This window comes from Chelon labrosus, assembly GCF_963514085.1.
Source record: "Chelon labrosus genome assembly, chromosome: 12".
NCBI classification, from domain to species: Eukaryota; Metazoa; Chordata; class Actinopteri; order Mugiliformes; family Mugilidae; genus Chelon; species Chelon labrosus.
Genome location: NC_140345.1, coordinates 17484180 through 17503439, shown reverse-complemented (window position 1 = coordinate 17503439; position 19260 = coordinate 17484180). Strand labels below are relative to the sequence as shown.

Below are 19260 nucleotides of genomic sequence, written 5' to 3'. Positions count from 1 at the left end.
GAAAAAACTTTTGCAATCTTCACATGTTCTACCTTGACGGAGACTTTGTTGGCCAGGCCGTCCTGAGACTTGCGGTAGCCGTTCTCTATTTTCCTGCCCTCTTTGTCTCTTTTCTCAGACTTCCGGCGGATACGGAGCGCTGTGTGCCATGATAATGATTTTCTAGACCAAACCAGACCAAAATGGAGAAGTCTCATTATTAATTCAATTTTTAACACAATCATCGTGACGACAAATGACTCTGTTGTTTGTAAAAACAAAGGAGGAATTGTTCTCATTCTTACTTGATGGTTCCTTCGGGGATCTCAGGTGTGATGGAGGATGAGGTGTGTCCTAATACATAGCCAGGGATCCAGCCCTCGGCGGCGGGGCATTGCTCGTTGGCGGCGCGGTACACCAGAAACATGTTCTGCTGATTGCTGGCTAGCATTTGGACCACCTCACCCTGCACCACGCTGATCTCATCCTCCTTCACTGCCACATAGTCCTGGGTCACCAACATGGTGGACACGCTGCTGCTGCTACTGCTTTCACTCTGTTAGAGAAGAAGACAATTGTAAGGCACACACACATGTCGTTTAAACACAGCAGACAATGACACTTCACAAATGCAAAAGACGCACATAAAAACACACAAATACACACAAATTCTGGGAAGGGAAGTACATAAGTGTTATTTCACACCAATCAAATTATTGATTTGATTGACAGGAACACACACAAAAATGACCTTGCAAATGCATGCAGCGATGAAGACATTGCAAAATGCCTTTCCATCTCGCACAGATATAAACAGAACTTATATCTACAGCGATGGCTGACAAAGTCACCATGTGAGACTGAAATGCTGTAAAGCAGAAGTTAAGATCCTCAGATTAGAAATGGTGAAATACAGAACAGAATGCTTTCATGGACAGAGTGAAGTTGAGGAAAAAAAAATATCTATATATATTTTCAAGAAGAACTAAAACTAAATATTATCAGAGCAACAGCAAGTTTTAGGAAGCAAACAGTGGCTGCTGTGGCCACAAGGGTGCTGACTGCAACGTTCACACCACTGTACAGGAAAAAATAAGAAAGGTGCTAACCTAGGCTCGTCAACAGTTATGTGCAAAGGGCAGTGATTACCACTTGAGAACATTTACGCAGGAGAACTAAAAAGAGAAATGGTGCACTTAAAAACCATTCGGTCACTGTTAGTGTCTATCAGCTACAGTTGAAAGGCAAACACACACTGAAGCTCGGAGAGAATGTCTTAAAAAAAGCAGATACAACAGTTGCTCTAAGGGTCAGATCCACACTGTTAGTACATTCTGGGAGAGCCAGTAAAATTCACTCTCATACACACTGTCGGTGAAGTTAGTGCACTCAGATAGCCGTTAATCTTCAGTGTTTCAGCAGTAGTAGTCGTTGCATGTACAAGCCATTCATAGAGCCAGCGGCAGGGTGGCTGACTGACAGTCAGTCAGTGAGGGTAGGGTTAGTGACTAGTGAGAAGATCTAGGCCTCACTGAAGCCAGGGCCTCGACTTGGCATCTTACCCCGTTGCTCTGGGTGGAGTGTATGGACTGCTCACTGGTGGAGGAGCAGGTGCTCATACGGTCTATGTCCTTACTGTGGCTGGAGTGACGGTGATGAGAGGGAATTCCATGATTTCCTCTGCCCAAAGAGTCGCCTCCACCACCATTGTCGCTGGGGTAGGAGAAGGAACCGGGCCTGCTGGCAGGAGATGGCGGGACAGCAGGGACCATAGCCCAGAAAGCATTGCCTTTATGAGCTGGGCTAGAGGGGACGAATGTTTCTTTTCCTCCAGGGCTCTGAGGTGAAATCAGGGGAGAAACTGTCCCGACTCGAGGGCTTTTAAGAGGAAAATTCAGAGGAGCCACTGGCATCTGTGGAATACCAGCTGTTTGATGCTTCTGCGTCTCTTCGTTGCCTCCAAAAGCCTGCCTGTTACTGCCCTCCATACCAACTGCTGGCCTGTTACTGTTATTGCTGTTACTTCCATGAGGACTGTCCAGCATCCTCATCTTGGGAACCTCTGACACTAAAAGCTCTCCATTTGTTGTGTTGTCAGAATACAAGTTAGAGGGGAGGGATTGAGGGGACTGGGGGTGGCAGGGTAACCACATACCTGCTGATCTGTCGGGCCCCTCAGGGCCCGGGGGGTGGTGGTGGTGAACTGGCTGGGGGAGGCGCGAGGATGGCTGGGGTATGCGGGAAGGTCGGGAGCGAGGGCCGCACAGGGAGGAGGAGGAGGAGCCGCCGCCTGATCCTCCAGAACCGCCGCCGCCGCCTCCTCCGCCCATGTTGGAGGTACTGTTGGAGCTGCTGCCTCCTGGGAGGCCTGAAGTACTGCTGCTGCTACTGCTGGGTGGACCGCTTGGCCCGCCACCACCCACATGGTTCCTCTGGTACTCTATGGGTGATGTCAAAGCTGTGGGAGGGGACAAGGAGTAAGAAAGATCTGCAACAATCCTGCAAAATCTTACCGAATGCTCAGGTCACATTAAAGTACCAAGTCAAGGAGTTAGCCGTGAAGAAGAGAAACAACCACTTACCATTAAGGAAATTGCGCTGGTTCTCCAGTATCTGGCTGACCTGGTGGATCCAGACTTGACTGACTCCAGGGCTCGGTGAGTGGAGGGTGTACCTCTCAAGGTTGCCACTAGATGATCTGGAGGTCAGTGTGAACTTGCAGGGGTCATCTGCGTTTTCTTCCAGACCCAACCAGCTCACCTGGAGGGATGTGGCAGGGAAGGGCGAAGAGAGGTGAAGAAGAGGATGATTTAAAATTGCTTGATCAAGAAGTACAGTTCACAGAAGACGGAGAACACGCAACCCATTTGTGTCAGTCTAACATTAGTGAGCTGCACACACCTTGATGCTGTTCTTGAAGAGGTAACCAGGAGTAGAGAAGCCCTTCTTTTTGTCCAGAGGCTCGCTGAAGATGACTATCTGCTCAAACAGAAAGACTCTCCTCTCTTTCATCCTGGACAGGAGTCCCCCGTCCTGGTCTGAAACCATGAAGGTGTCTTGGAGGAGCAATCTGCCCTGAGCCACAATTTTACCCTAAGGAAAGAGGTAATTAATTAAAGAATCTTTCTGAGTTCCCGTTTTTAAGGAACAAAAAACAAAAGCAATGTCTAGCAAACTATCTTTGCTCTGTGTTGTCAATAATGAGTAAACACTGCCCCCTAGTGGCAATTCAAATCAATTGACTTCAAATTAAATTCTGCTTTTCTACTCCACAGACATGCACACACTTGAAAGTAGATGACTTACATCGAAGCCTTGAAGGCGCCCAACATTCATCATGTCGTTGCAGCGCTTGGGTACCACACACATCACTTCTACGGCTTTCTACAATAGAAAAAGAGCGGAAAACATACATTAAAGCAATTGCTTGAGGGTAAAAATGAAAGCAGCCGAGACAGCAGTTGCAAGAGAGTTTGCCTTTCTGTACCTCCAGATCTGCTGTGTCAGCTCCAGCCTTCTTAGAGACTTTGAGAAGATCCTGTGAAGGAGTTAAAATGTAAATGACTGCCATGATCAGTAGTGTACGTTCAATATGAAAAGTGCATTTAGTTTTGGCAGAAGGAATTTACCTTCAGCAGCAGCTGATACTTCATTATACGTTGGACAGGCTTTATTAGCAGGTCAGTGAGCTGCAATCTGTGTCCCAACCGCTGCTTAAGGTCCTGAAGAAACAATTATATAACTACATTATCTACATGGAATACTAATCGCATTGACAATAAATTGTAGAGATTGTGCTGCATGTAGAAAGTGTAAGATGATTAAACAATCTTACTTCAAAGTAAGTGTCAATATACTCTGACACAATGTGCTCAGATTTAGGCTTGTTCTGGCAGTACACGATATACATGTGCAGCCTCCGCTCCTGTGAACAAAACAAGACACTTTTATTATTTTTTTTTCTGACAAGAAATGTGTCAGGTTAGATTAGATAAAAGTCTATGAAATTAACTTGATAATGCACCCGTTAACAAAAAATGTGATGCAAACAAATGTTTATAGGTCTTACCTGCTTGACGAATAAAGAAGCCAACCTTTCAGGATCCTCCAAACACTTTTCAAGCTCTCCCAGGAAAAAACTGTGCACAGATAAAGTGAGAAATACATGAGCTTAACTTACCACGGAAAATTCATTTTATTCTATTCTGCTGTGTGTGCCTTCGTGGTGTGGCACAGAATTTATTATTATTTTTTTTTTTTGTAGTAGGATTTCAACGGAAGAAGAGTTGCCAGCATACTCTTTGTGCCAGTCGTAGATCTGATGGATGTTTCCAAAGACGATCTTGTCTTTCCCTCTCATGTCATCTGGGACTCCTTCCTCTTTCATCCTGCTCATGTAGCCCTGTGGGATCAGACGGCCAGTGCTTTGTAAAACACACTGTAAACACAGACAAAAAAACTGCTGATTCTTGATATCTCGATTTTTTTATTTTTTTTTTTACCTCCACCACTGATCCAAGGTCTCTGACATAGTCTCTCTCAGTCTCCACCAGCTCCAGGAGAATGTAACTGAAAGATACAATACAGGAAAGATCACTTTGTAATAGAGAGAAGTGTCACATATAAACACACGAGTGATTTACTGACTAGTCACGAGCAGCTTTTGTTTACGAAAACGCTGACAAGACACAGGCTTATAACTCACTGTCTTCTCTTGAAGAAGCCAGATTTGCGCTCGTCCAACTCATCGATGGGTGAGGAGGAGGAAAGGAGGGAGTTATCAGAAGGGTTGAAAGAAGGAGAGCTGCTGTCGCCTTGCTCCACTGACAGAGAACTGGGTCGGTCCTCGAGTGACTAAAGGAAGAGGAGAACAGGGGAGTAAATATGGGACGAGATAGAGGGTGTTAAAGGAAGAAGAATGAAGGGGTAGACAGAAACAAAATGTCACAGAATAACAGGTTTAATTTATTTATCGTCATTAAAATAATGCCTGTATGTAGGCCAGCGAGCACGACTGTTGCCAGAGTGCACATTTGTTAGAACAGAGGACAGCTGGCATGGTTAGTCACAGTCCTGACAGTTGACTAGGAGGCCATGATGCCATTCTCTGTCACCAACGCCAGAAAAAAGAAATGTGTGTTTGCTCGTATGCACATCTATCAGAACTGTTTTGTGTGCTTGTGAGTGTTGTTTAGGAACTCACCATCTTACTCTTCACCAGCTCTTCGATGGCACTGACCAGTTCAGCTGCACTGGGTGTCTCTGAACTATTGGGACGAGCAGACAGACGAGATGCAGACTGGAAAACAAAAAAAAAAAAAAGGGGGAAAAATAAGAAGAAAATGAACGGTTAATGTGCGAAACCTGTCACATTTAAAACTAGGCGTGCTGCATGCGTACAGGAGTTTTACAGTACACTACTGTGAATGTGATCAGGCTCACCATTGTTGTGTTTGGACCCCGAAATTCCACATGTCCAAATAAGGACTTGGTGATCCCTAATAAAAGGGTTAATTGGGAGCCAAGTTGGAGCCAATCACAGGCTGGTCTTAGGGGGAACAGGGGGGGTTGGTTATGAGGTGGGTACAGGTCAAGGGCATACTCTGGGGTTAGAGTGCTCTTCAAGCACACGCACCATGATTGGTCAAACAAGTGTTGCTTGATACTCCATTGGACAGAAAGTTTGCCTCTGCAACAGTCTGAGGTAGTCAGTGGCAGGGAAAGGCTTAAAAGGATCCTCTGTATGTAACCGTTAGATCCCATAAACACAATGCTACTGAAACACGTGAATGGAGTATTCAGGTCAGCAACGGCACAATAATCACATTCCAAGGGAATGACATTGTTAGTGAAAGAAAAGAAAAAACAAAAAAACACGAAAATGTTAAATAAAGAATGACCCGTGGTGGAGATGATTACGTGATTTTACATGGAGAGATGGGGAAACTGGGACAGAAGAGAGGCAGAACAAAAATCAACATAATGCTGAAGGAAGGAACATGCAACCATTAAGATAATAAGAGAAAGAAAGAAAAATTATTAGTGCCAAAATAAAAGTTAAGTTGTAAGATCTGAGTGCATGAAAAGTGATGTTCAGACTCTTTTCCATAGAACCGAATGAAAATTAGGTTGATTAAAGCTGAAATGCTGAACTTGTCTCCCCCTTCTGGCAGCGAGAGATATTACACATACACTGTTGTATGACACATGTCTGCAGTCTATGCTTATTTAATCCCTTCTCTTCGATCAGCACAGTCCAACAAATGCAAATCTTTGTTTGATCTTTTCCTTTTTCTTTTTTTGAACACCAAGTTGCTTTTATATCTGGAACAGAAACATTTCTCTGACACTTCCATTTATATCCGCCATGCTGCAGGCTACTTCAGCTTTGGCAAAGCACATTGCTACTGGTACATCAGCACAGGATGTCGCCTCAGACGGCACATTTGAAACTGTGGTGTACTGTGAAGTGCAGATAGATTCCTGGTTCTGATATGCTTGATCTGAACTGTGTGAACTCATTTGGCAAAGGCTTGAGTGTGTTCATATTGGGACGGTTATTGGATATAAATATGTTATCGCGATTATTTGTGTGATTTCCGTAGTAAATGTGTGTTAACATAAACTATTTCCACTTTTTTTAACTACCTGTTTTGAATGTGCCTGGTAGGGATATTGCTCCAAGTATGTATTAGTCTCATCAACAAATATCAGCTCCCTGCTCAGCTCATATCTCAGCTCTCATTGACAGTAACTGCAGATAACTTTGTTCTTGTCGAGAGAACCATCTGTCAGGACTTTGAAGCTGAACTCGCCGTTTCAAAGACCTGTGTCTGCCTGTTTGTTTCGGCTCTCTTTCTTCTTCTTCTTCTTTAGGGATTTTTTGCACTTTTCACATGTTACTGCCCTCTGCAAATGATTTACTACGACGACACTTCAGATTCTGCTTGCTTTCCACATCATTACTGCTGCACCGACCACTTCCTGGTTTCCTAAAATACAGGCCTGGTTGGGGTCATAGTAACAATTTGTTATGAATGCATTAACTTTGACAGCCATAGCGCATATTAATTTGCAGTATATGTAAAAATCCAGCACTCCAGCTTTAAACTATTATTATTGTGGCTAAAATATTTAAGAGCAATTTTGGCGATAACAAACACAGTTTTTCTTTAGATCTACTACTCCACGTTTGGTTTAATAAGGACTGTATATCTGTATTTGTGTGCATTTGCATAGCTGATGAAGAAACACTATGTGAGGGCCAGTCTATTTTGTTATGGTCAACGTAGTTTGTCTTTCTGTTATTGTGCATTGTGTTTAGGATGTTTAGTTTGCTCTGTGTGACCCACCTTGTCGTCCTGGGAGTCGGGCTGCAACAGGCTGTGTTGCTGGATGGCCATAGGTGGAGGTAGAGGGACAGCGTCAGCCCCCTCCTCTCCTTCCTCCTCGCCACAGCTCTGCATGCCTGATGAGGACGACTTGGACAGAGTGCCGCTGCTCAGCCCTTCGTTACGCATGCGCTGGTGAGAAAGAAGGGAGAACGACTGTCAGTTTGCAGTCGAGCCTATATGTTCCCACAGAGTGGAAGGTTTCACAAAATCTGGTCTTACTTCCTCCAGGGTCTCATCCTGTGGTGTGGCTGCGCTGTCGTCGGAGTCTTTCTGCGAGCCAGGTATTGTGTCCATGTTCTTCCTTGTGCCGTCGCGGTTCTTCTTGTGCTTGTGGGCGAGCTTCTTCACGTGGCCGTCAGCTTTGCCGGAGCTGAGCCTCCGCACGGGGCTCGTCAGCCACTTCCTTAAAGTGTTCCCAGGACGTTTGGGACCTGGCGAGCTGTGAGGACCCAGGGTGTGGCTGGAGCCTGGCTGCAGGGCGTCGTTACTGGATACAGACAAGGTGTCTAAATGTGAAAAGGGAGAAGAGAGAGAGGAGGTCGATAACAACATTAACAAAAGCATTAAGGCACGATCAGACTGTGGATAGCGGTTATATTTTAACTAAAATAAAAACACAAAGTAGGAACTAACACTAGACAAGTAATCCGTGTAATTAATGCTGTGCGGTTTGCTTATCTCAGCAACACAGAAGCTAAATATTAATAAATCTAAACTTATTTCTGTTGTTTAAAAGCAACACAGCAATTACTTGCATACACTTTATGCGCTGTCTATGCAAACAGTATGCAGGTTTGCACTGGGTCACAAAGACGAAGCCTGGTGTGCATTTGTTTGTACAGGCTTTGTTGTGTTATGTGCAGTAGGCAGACTAGCCTCCTCCTCAAAGTGATGGCGACTCCTCTGGGAATCTGTAGGAGGAAAGCTCTCCTTCGACTAGGAATGGAGCGGTGAGAAAGTAACACGGGACGGAGGGATGCTCGAGGCTTTGTCTGAACACTTCAAAGATCCGTCCACCTGTCTCAGCTCGCTCCTTCTTCCCTTGCTTCCTTTGTCTTTATTCCGTCTTTAGATTTTTTTTACCAGTGTACTGTAGACTGAAGGAACAAAACCTCTCGACCGGCCCAGGGATGATAATGTTGAGGTTGCGTGCGTGTGCCGAGCCACCGTGCAACACGACCCCGACTATTACACCGCCCAGCATTCCTTGGACAGAACCTTTCACCTCCTGTGAGACCTCACAGTTCGACAAAAGGCAACAGACTGATTTAAGAGGATGCCTAACTTTGATGCTTACATAAGAGATCAAGTTCCTATACATGTGACCGAGAAATTCAGCGATGACAGAAGGATGAGGAGAGTATCTAAATACAACTAAACCCTTCAGATACTCTCCTCATCCTTCTGGGGGGGGGAGAGTATCTAAATACAACTAAACCCTTCAGAGTCTGTTCGTATCCTCCTGCTTTCTATCACTTTAAAGGGAAAATACTTCCTGTCAGTCGAGAAAAATCTCAGTTGATAATGAAGAAGGTGTCTGCAAAAACAATCTGACAAAAGACGTGTATTTGGTATTTTTGAGAAATATTCGTTTTAGTCTCAATAACAGTCACACGTTACATATTTCTTTATTTTACCACACTGTGCAGCAGCTCGGCTAAGGATTCGGGCTCCGGCGTCTCCATTATTTAGCCATTAAAGTGGTTTAAAAGACGCAGATGCTAGAGATTAAACCGTGTGACTGGGCTCTTATGAATGGCAGGTGTGGAAACTCTCCCTCTCCTGATTGGACACTTCTCACGCTGCCTGAATAAATGCATCTGCAAGTGAACGCGCGTGTGAGTCATTCAGCCTCTGGAAGACTTATTTTTACTGCCCTCTGCTTATACGAAGCATGTGTTCTCACATCACATGCAAGCGGGGAAGAGAGCACAGGCTCCCAGAATAACATCTTCCACATCAGGCACTGTAAAGGTTCTAAAACAATCCTCTTTGAGACTTGGTGATAAAATTAAATTTTCATTACGCAATTATGTCAATTCGGGGAAAGGGAAACTTTGACTCATCTGCAAAATCCATCAATTCCACCCAAAGGATCTATTTAAAGATGACAGGAGGTGTAGAAGGTTTATTTGTCTTGTTTGTTTCAGCTAGATGAAGAACAATTCTCTTTTGTTGGCTTGACTGTTTTACGTACAACCTCACAGCTCTGAACGGATTTTAGGGAAGTTGTCTTATATACCTGCCTCTGACATTTACGCTCAAGTACTAAATGAGAACCAGAGTCGCAAATGCTGGTTACGATACCGTCCAGGAATGTTTTAGTCAAGGTTGCGTTCAAGGGTCCTATTTAAGGCTGTAATTCTGATCACTCAGATTACCTTTTAGTCTTGTATCAAATTCCTCATTAATCATTTCTGTATACTTAGTGTGCATTACTTTTACTTGTTAGCGTTTCAAATCCTGAATAATTTGGGTAAATACCTGCACGTGGACACATTAGGACCAAATAAATGATGCTGATTAAATCAAACAGTGCTCTTTTTGTTTGTTTTACCTGACAGCAGACCTACTAGCAATGTAGTACTATGAGGTACTAAACGTGTGCTCGTAAGTCAGGACTTCTCGTGTAGAGCAAACAGACCGTGCATCCTGCCGACACGCGGGGTCACAACCTAACATGCGGCCGTGCTCTTAGCAAGCACGTCGTGGCTATTACATAAGAGGCTGCACAGAAAGTTTAGCAAGCTCTGTCGGTTCACAGTTGTGCATCTGAGGTGAAAGAATTACAAGTAACCATTTGAATGTTACTGAAATACTAGCAAATTCTAAAAAAGTTGCAATATCTGAGGTTATTATCTATCACTTGTTTGACATGGTCAATGACTAAAATGTTCACACTTTAGCGATAAACACTCAGTGCTATCTCCATGCTCTGATTAGTCTGAAGGGGTCCCGCTAACAGGGGTGTGAACGGGTGAAACATGGGGTCAGCAGCCTTGACACATTCCTCTTCAGTGGAAAATAACTCTAGAGACACATACACACACAGAGGGCTTGATCTTCGCCCTTTCGCCCCGCAGGGCGTCTTTCATTGTGGAGACGACTCGTGAACAGCTGGCCAGGCTCTCGCTCATGGGGAACAAAAGCGGGGGACAGAAAATTAGCCTGAAGCCTCTCGCGCAATAATTTCATTGTATGCTAGTGATAACATCTCAGACGGAAGAAATTAGCCACATTTTTAAAAGACGACATGAAATGAACTACATTTATAGTGACGTTGTCCTTCGATACTCTTCAATCTTGCTGCTGCATGATGAATAATTCACCAGGCTAAAATTTATACTACTCATCATAGAGGTCTTTTTGGGTCTTATTCAGTTTTCTTGATGTTGATGATGTACCACCTGGATACAAAACTCCCTCGGCTGAAATTTCATTCAGTAAAGAATCACTAAAGAAAGGTTTACTGAATGAAAAAGTTTCACCTTTCATTTTTTTGGCGTCTGACATTTAAAAGAACGTCCATCTCCTCAGACGGAAATTAATAAGTGGATAAATCCTGGGAAGACAATTTATAAATGTCTTCTTGTCATCTTTTATCGTAGCTGATATTACCAATAAAAAAACAGTTTTCCTAGCATTAAAACAAATAAAAAATACTTTAATACGGCTGCTAATCTTCGCTAAAATCACTCTCCTGATTCAATTAATGGGGCATGTCGGTTTCTTGAGAAACAACTTCATACTGTTAAGGTGACTGTGATGATCACTAGTGCTATGCATGCGTATAGTGCGGTAATGCAAAAGTAATGAGCAGACATTCAAACAACAAAATATCCATTATTGTTTCCTCTATTCCGCTCAATCAGCACTACGTAAATCTGATTTCTATTTCTAATAATATCATCTTCTTGATTGGACTCTGTGGGCTGATATCCCTGAGAAGACCCCAACCGAGAGTCAACCAGATGTTCTGTTCTGCATATCCAAAGGTGCATTTATCTGCAAGCTCCTGCTGCAATATCATAATTCAGTCAGTGCTCATTCACGCCGCTGCAAAGGACACGCTAGATTTACAACTTTCTGTGTGTGTCTCAGAATAGGAAGGGGGAGGGTGATGGGGGGGTCATGTACAACTGCTGTGATCCTGAAAGTCTGCGCAGCTCCACCGAAGCATGCCTGGGATTCCAGAGGTGTCACCAGGGGAGCGTCTCCCGTGTGGTCTTATCTTCCCCGGGAGAAGTGATACAAACAAACATCAGTGGCTGCGGTCGGGGACGTGCTTATAGGGGGCGGAGGTGCAGCGTGGGGGGAAGCTCCGGGTGGGGGTATTTGGCTGTAAAAATGTGGACAATTCTAGAGAGGGCTTGCCACCAACAGTCATAGTTAGGAAGGGAGTGGTGATGGGATGGGCGATATGTAGTGCAAAGACCACTTGCTGTTGCGCATTCTGGCAAAAGTAGTCTAATATTTTTAATGCTTGCAGGCAGCAGGCCACTGAAAAAACACTAATCCGAAAAGGGATAGCGTTGTCAACTATTCAATTTTATTTTCTCCCTGGGGTCTACAATAACATCCTCTGCCCATCTGCGCAGCAACAGTCTGACCTAGCATGCAGACAGGCGCAAATATATAATCTCGTCAGTGTGATTTCAGATTTAATATCTCATCAAATAACGGTGCATTCACCAAATTACTTTCACCGCCATAATGCCGCCACATAATCCGCAGTTGATGAGCGAAAAGCACTGCATAAAACCTGTGTAAAAATAGCCGAGGTAGAACTAACAAAGACGAGCTGTGCAAATTTACAGACAGAATTGTTGTTGTTTTCTCACACAATAGCACAGTCACTGTCGTTCTGCTGCATTATTAATGCAACTTTTTAACTGTTCAGGCTTTATGAGCCAAAACATTGATCTTTATGTCACACTGTCACAAGCTTAACTCACATCAGATTCACTGTAAAACACAGACATTGTCTTTACATAACTGGGAAAATACTGATTTTTAAAGCAGCAGAGATAGAAATCTGCTTGTGTCCAACACATTATGTTGTCACTTATGCATTACACATGTACGAGGCACGTACCCAGATCCAGCAGCCAGAACTTGCAGTTGTTAGAGTGCTCCCCCTGCGCTGAATCCATTGAGCAAAATCTGTTTAGAGACACTAGGGACTCGATTCCACGGGCCATGTCAGTCAAGTTTCAAGCTACTGCACTCCTGACTGGATATATTCCCTCAGAGCATCTCCAAATGTGCGACAACTGGCTTTACAATCCTGCGCACGACCTCAAAATGTTGCAACTGAAATGAGTCCGCAGCAACAGTGCCGCGGAAAGTCCAGGGAGCCAAAGTGTGAAGTCCAGTGCGTGGAAAAAGAAAAAGTGAAATGCAGCATTAGAGAGTAGGATGTTTTCTCTCTCTTTCTTTGTATCTCCTTCCCTTCCCTCCCTCCCGCCCTCGTGAGTGGGCTGCTGTGAGGATATTGGGCAAACCTCCACCGTGCCTCTCCTGTTCCAAAGGGGACGTCTGGAAACATGCAGCACATCTACCGTATTACCCTTTGTAGAAGCGCCCACTCAGTTTGCGTGGGCGGGTGCATATTTTACAGGCATTAGGATGCACACAAGTTGTGCAGTATGCTTGGATCAAATATAGATTTGGTTATGAAATCCAACACAATCGAAGCAAAGAACGAAGTGCCTGGTGGTCAGTCTTTGGTTATAAATGTATTTCTCTAGCATTCTTAATCTTCATTAGGGGCTTTTAATTATCTTATTTTTAATACTACTATATATATATATTCACCACTTAAATTTGTATTCCGGCATCACAACATCCTTCAGTGTGCAGTCTAGAGCAACTATTCATGCTGGATGCACAAAGATCCCCCTGTTGAACTGCAAGTGTGTGTGAGTTTGTGTGCGTCTCCCTGGGCTCTAAACACACTCTCTCCTGTTAGGACAGGCTCACAGATGCACATAAACCGCACTCAGTCGCTTCTCCCCACAAAGTCATTTTATATAAGATTCAGTAGGTGCTTTTGTATTCATTGAATTCTGACAAGGCACCCGAGAGCGAACCTGTGTGTTTGTCTAAAGGGGAAATTCCAGCCATTAAAATGAAAACATGATCAGTATTTAGATTAAAGTGATCTAAGCCTGACTAAACAGAAACGTGTGGGCCCGAGCAGGTTTCAGCCATGCGCGTGGATCCAGAAAACACACACGCACCAAATGCAAACTATGCTGTAAATGTCAACTACTGTTATTTCATACCAAAACATCCTATAATCAGAACGGAAAAGCAGCTGCCAGATATCCTGCACGCTTTGCGGACTCATGCTTCTGTATTTGAGCGATCCTATTCTGCTCAGACACAGACATTGCCCCCCAACAGTCAATTATTCCCTGTTGTGAGACACAGCAAGACGCCCTAATCCCCCTAGACCGTCATCCTTCCCCAGCTTTGGACAAAGTGGCCTCCATGGTTGGTCAGCAAACATAAAAGGCTGACAAAATAGCAAGGAACATTTCCTTCTCTACCTCCTCCTCCTCAGCAACAGCTTTTTTTGACAAGCGCATCCCCTGCAATGAGAGGCTCCTTTTCATCACTCCCTCCGGCCACGCAAACACCGACATACGAACTGGTTATGTGCAACGAAGGAGCCAAACAGACATGAGAAACATTAAAGCTGGAGTTGAAAGTGTAAAATAAGTAGTTGGGGAATCCTCCCCTTTCCTCCTGTGCTGTTCTAGTAAATCATTCAGCTATCGCCACAACAGTGAGTTCTTGCGTGCACAGTCCCGGCGTCCTGTAATTTTAAACACTAACGCAGACCTTTCTCATACTGGCTACAAAGAGGCTGCCAGCAAAATATTTGTACACTGTATCACCATAGAAACAGTGCAGCTCTCACCCACTCTTCCAGTTTAAGAAGAGAAAGGTACCAGCAAAAAAGTTCCACTTCGGTCAAGGCGCGACGACGGCAGCTCGTAACTACAAACAGTGTCAAACAGTGCTCAGGTGTATGGAGACCTTCTCACTTTATCGTTCATCTTCTGTTTCTCTTCTATACTATGCTCACTTTCACACAAAAAAATATATAGGGTTACATGGCTCATGTGCTGCCATAAGAGAGAATATCACTGTAATAAACAACACATTGTAAGACAGCAGATTTAAATGCCTGATACTCCGTAGCCAGCCATCAAAAGCTGAAAGGAGCATTCTTTAGGAGCATATGTTAGAGGAGAAACTCATCCAGGAACCGGTCGCCAATGCACCGATAACAACAACAGCTAACAAGAACCTCTTTGGACAGCCTCCGTGTGTCTGACATGATCAACACTTACTGGATTAAAAAAAAATAAAAATAATTCACAACAACAAGAATACCTGGCATCCACCTGAACCCAGCTAATTTGTTGACAGTAATGTTTTACTGTTGTATTTTTAGTGTAAGTGGAAAAACTGATACTGCACTTAAATACAATCTTGCGGTAGTTATTTATACTTAAACTCTACTATGTTTTAGACTGACTGTACTATTAACTACGCTGCAGTTATGATGCAACAGCTTTAGTTAGTGGCTGTTTTTGCAGTTTCAGATGATTAAACATAATAACATATAGAGCAGATTAAGCTACAGGGCAGTATGAAGTATTTGAGTTGGCTCCATCGTCACTGGGTGCAACATTTAAGTGATGCTCAGACAATAATGCATAAATAGCTAGTGTCAGCTATGGGGCAGTCTGCTCAGTAAAAGGGTGGGATGGAAAGTGCGAAGCACTTCTGTTAATAAAACAATATACTGAATACTACAAACTAACAGGTCATAATACTTTTATTTAACATACCTACGTCTGGTCAATATCCAGACGTGTTAAATAATATGCACATGATGTCACTTGTGCATTTGTTGTTGTTTTTATTACCTTGTGGGGACTAAAATCTAACAGAATACTAATGTTGAGAGGCCATTTTGACCTTGTCTGGGCCCCACAACTTGTTGAGGGTTGAATCCCGTTCCATTGCATTATGTCAATGGAAAGTAATTTCAGTGATGGATACATGGGTTTGTGCGTGTGTGTGTGTGTGTGTGTCTATGTATGCAGTAAAAAAATCCCCAAATAATCAGTCTGTCTTGCCGCAAAGTTAATTTTGTGGGAACCACATAATTTACTCCTTATAATAAGACCCTTTGGGTATGACAACAGATATGACGCAGATTCTTACATCACATCTCCCAGATGGCACCTTCAATCGCAACTACTTTTTCCTGTTTGACGCTGCGGAGGGGCATGCTGCTGAGTGTTAAAGCTAAAATGAGTGTTTTTGACGGTAACATGATCTGTGGATGTTAACAGTGCGGAGAAATCAAAGGGAACGGAAATGATTTAAAGATAATTAAAAGACAGAGCTGTACTTCAAGTGGGCTTTCCACAGTTGCATAGCAACACCCGGAAATAAATGCATGTGTTTCCCCACGCAGCTGTTTAATGAGGAGCAAAGGTTCTGCAGGTCACCGGTGCTGTTTGCAAACAAGAAATACATTCTGTTAGCTTTCCCTCATAGTGTCACGGATGTTATAAGCAGCTGTGAAGGTTATGCAGACAATTTTTGCTCTTTCCAATCACAAAACACAATCAAGTGATCAAGTGTTAAGATGTGTTATCGGTGTGGGAAAATATCTTTGTGCGCTTCTGTGAGATTTAGAAGCGAGATAAGTATAAGATAGAGATAAGTTCAAGGAATTATTCTTATTCTTCTTTGCAAGAAGTAAAATGATCTATGCAGTGATAAACCAAAGCAAATGTGAGTACTTTAACCTCTTTGATTTGAACATTTGAAATGCGCTATAAATATATATTCCTGTCCTACCTTTGTGGTTGAAGAGTCCCTCCATCTCCATGGAGGACCTGGAGTGAGCGATGCAGAGCATGGAGCAGGGTACGATGCCCTCCTGGGCTGGCGAGCGGTCTGTGGTCCGGACCAGGCACCAGTCCGGCTTGTCGTGGAGCCGCTCCAGAACCTCCACAGTCTGGCCTCTGCGTACCGTCAGCTCTCCGTTGCTGCCGCCATTGCTGGCCACAAAGTCATGGATCACCACTGTCAACTCACAGCCACCGGAAAGCTGGAATGGAAACAATGAAAATCTGTAAACCCTGTTTTCTTGCAGCCTCCACCCATGAGAAAATGTGCAGTCGGTGTCAGCATTCATAAATAAGATGTACTTGTAATAGCTACTCTGACAGATAGACATGACATTTCCTGTCATTTATGCGCATTTGAACAATTTTGCCACAAACACCACCACAAACAGGACACACTAAGTAAAAACTGATGCCAAGAAGCAGTAAAATAGCTCCTTTCTTTCTTCTTAATGCAGAAGAAAAATCAAATACATTCTCCTAACAGAAGAGGCCCTTAAGCAGCTCTGTAAACCGATGACTGGTGACTCATTCCAGCACAAACGAACAAAACGTCATTGTGACGATCTGGCTCCGACCATCTGAGCGTCTAGGAAAAGAAAGGCAGTAATAGATAGAGGTGGACCAAGGTGACATTACTCATTTTTCAAACCAATTAGTCTGAAAGAAATTTCAGTCAAGTGACGGAGCTGCCTTTTGCTAGTGAGGCTTTTAGCTCCTGCGGAAGTACACCAGAGTCTGCTCAAAGATTGTTATTGCAAAAAAAAAAAAAAAAACAGCGTATACGTTCGTCTTAAAAGTGGACAACAAATGTTAATGAATGCTAGAGAAGTCCACTAATGTAGAGCCTGCCCTCTGTCTTGTGTGCAGAAATTCAGCAGCTTTTAAGGCTTAGGTAAGTGCCGTGATAAATCCTCTTCAATTCATATATCTCGGTTTATATCAAAGAATTTTGAGCTAAGGAACCGTAAATGATGAATTTTTATTTAACAGTTTCATAAATACAGTAATGTCAAAACATTAGTCACACACTAGCCACACAACCTGCAAAACATCATTCACATATTTCTTGCATCCAAGGTCTCTGCAGTTCATTCACTCCTTGCTTACAAAGTTTTAAAGAACCAACAGGCACTTTTTTTTCCCCCTTTTGCACAGCACAACACATTGCATTAACCGTCAAAGCAAAACCAGATATTTGCAACGTACCCTTTGGTAGTGTGGCAAGGCCAGGGAGCTGAGGAGCTGAGAAACGGAGCTCCTCTCCTCTAGTCTCGCCATCGCTTTCCACTCCCTCATCCCGAGAGAAGTTCCAAACAGCAATAAAACTCTATGGAGTAGTCTGATTTCTACAACAATTGACTAAAAGTGTCCTAAATCACGCTGAGAAGATGCTCAGTCGATAAGCTGTCAGGAAAAAAATAACATTTACTCATTTTATGGAGTATTTATTCTGGTAAAACAGTCCCAGGTAATTAAATTTCTGATCCATTAAGGCAATCCAAAGCCAGAAGAAAAGTTGTTGCTATCCACTGTAATGGCCAAGAAGCACTCCTCTGTGGGTCTTTACAATCAGACTATTGAAGCTCAAACGACTCCCTCTTGTCTTCCTCCTTCCCTGGAGCGGAGAAGTCAATCCATCCCCGTCTTTTAAACAACTGTTTACCTCACTAACGTCCGCTTTAACGAGAGACGCAGGAAAACTGAGCGCAAAAAGCTACGGTCACACTTTGCTTCAAAAAATCCGGGCAAAATCGATAGCTGTGAGGACTTAAAACTGTGCTCTCCTGTCTGGCATACAGACGAGCATCCTTTGCAAAAGGGAGCGTGGGAGGCTGAAGCTGCTGACACACAAGTCGGTCAGTAAAGCGCACACACAGGAGCACAAGCCCACCACTGTCACACGCTCTTGAATGAACTGTCTCATAGCATCCTCACAGGGTGAGATAGAGAGATCCATTCAATTTGCATGTGTTGCTGTGTGCTCTGAATGTTTATGCATGTGAGTATGCCCTAAATTGAGGGAACAATGTCTGATTAATTAGTGTCTGTGAGAGATTTGTCTCAAGTGGGCAGATGCACACACACGCACACATCCTGCTCACATTTAAAATTGAAATATATGTTACATAAAACGCAGATGGGCTTTGTACCACGGTGAGAGTTAAATAAGCAGCAGCGGTGGACTAATTTACTTTTCTCCCTTATCACTGCACAAGCGGAGGGAAGTCCAATGCAAGTGCGAAAATAATGACCTCACGTAAGAGCCCAATCCAGTTTATAATTAGCAGGACATAAAAGCATCGCAGGATATTTTATTTATTATTTTTTTATCCGTGCATGCAGTGTGTGTTAGCTTTACAGTTGATCATACTGAGCGTAGGAGGACAAGCCTTCTGTGGTGCTATTGCCAGATATAACCGCAGCTCCTGTGAGCTAAGATTTTCTCTCTCGCTCATACGTGCACACACACACACACACACACACACACGTACACACACACAAATTCACAAACAAACACACACACGCTGTTTTGAAGCTCCGTCAGATGGGCCGCTTCTTCCTCCCTTAACACAATTAAGCATTTTCGCAGGAAACAACTTCAGGAATGCTGCTTGCATCTGAGCGGTTTGCAGATTTTGACGTGTGGCAGCATTATATGGACCGGCAGAACTGCGACGTACCGGCGGACTGAACCGCGTGACGTGTGAAGGGTCATAAAATTAAAGCAAAACTGAAGAAATCTTTTTTTTTTTTTTTTTTTTTTTGTATCGCTAAAGTGCTGCCCAGAAGAGATTAAGATTCCCAGAGGACTGACTGTGTTTCTACCTTATCACTGTCCAGTGTGTTCTGGGAGGTACGTGAGGCGATAGAGATGGTATCGGGTTGACTGCTGGCGTCTCCCTGGCTGTCCAGCTCTTCTCCGTCCCTGCAGGCAGAAATGA

General features: G+C 43.7%; 1 protein-coding gene across 1 annotated transcript in view; it reads right to left on the bottom strand.

The window, feature by feature from the left end:
* Window positions 1-19260, bottom strand: part of triob (trio Rho guanine nucleotide exchange factor b) — a 64751-nt gene that overhangs the window by 6069 nt on the left and 39422 nt on the right. Inside the window, exons 34-51 of the mRNA XM_084557651.1 lie at window positions 19145-19244; window positions 16266-16518; window positions 7593-7879; window positions 7332-7502; window positions 5183-5278; window positions 4685-4833; window positions 4482-4548; window positions 4278-4381; window positions 4049-4118; window positions 3815-3904; window positions 3609-3701; window positions 3467-3517; window positions 3286-3363; window positions 2881-3072; window positions 2562-2739; window positions 1542-2437; window positions 285-535; window positions 33-162 (exon numbers count right to left, since the gene is read on the bottom strand). Of these exons, the coding sequence (XP_084413777.1) occupies window positions 33-162; window positions 285-535; window positions 1542-2437; window positions 2562-2739; window positions 2881-3072; window positions 3286-3363; window positions 3467-3517; window positions 3609-3701; window positions 3815-3904; window positions 4049-4118; window positions 4278-4381; window positions 4482-4548; window positions 4685-4833; window positions 5183-5278; window positions 7332-7502; window positions 7593-7879; window positions 16266-16518; window positions 19145-19244 (3256 nt within the window). The remainder of the gene's footprint in view (window positions 1-32; window positions 163-284; window positions 536-1541; window positions 2438-2561; window positions 2740-2880; window positions 3073-3285; window positions 3364-3466; window positions 3518-3608; window positions 3702-3814; window positions 3905-4048; window positions 4119-4277; window positions 4382-4481; window positions 4549-4684; window positions 4834-5182; window positions 5279-7331; window positions 7503-7592; window positions 7880-16265; window positions 16519-19144; window positions 19245-19260) is intronic.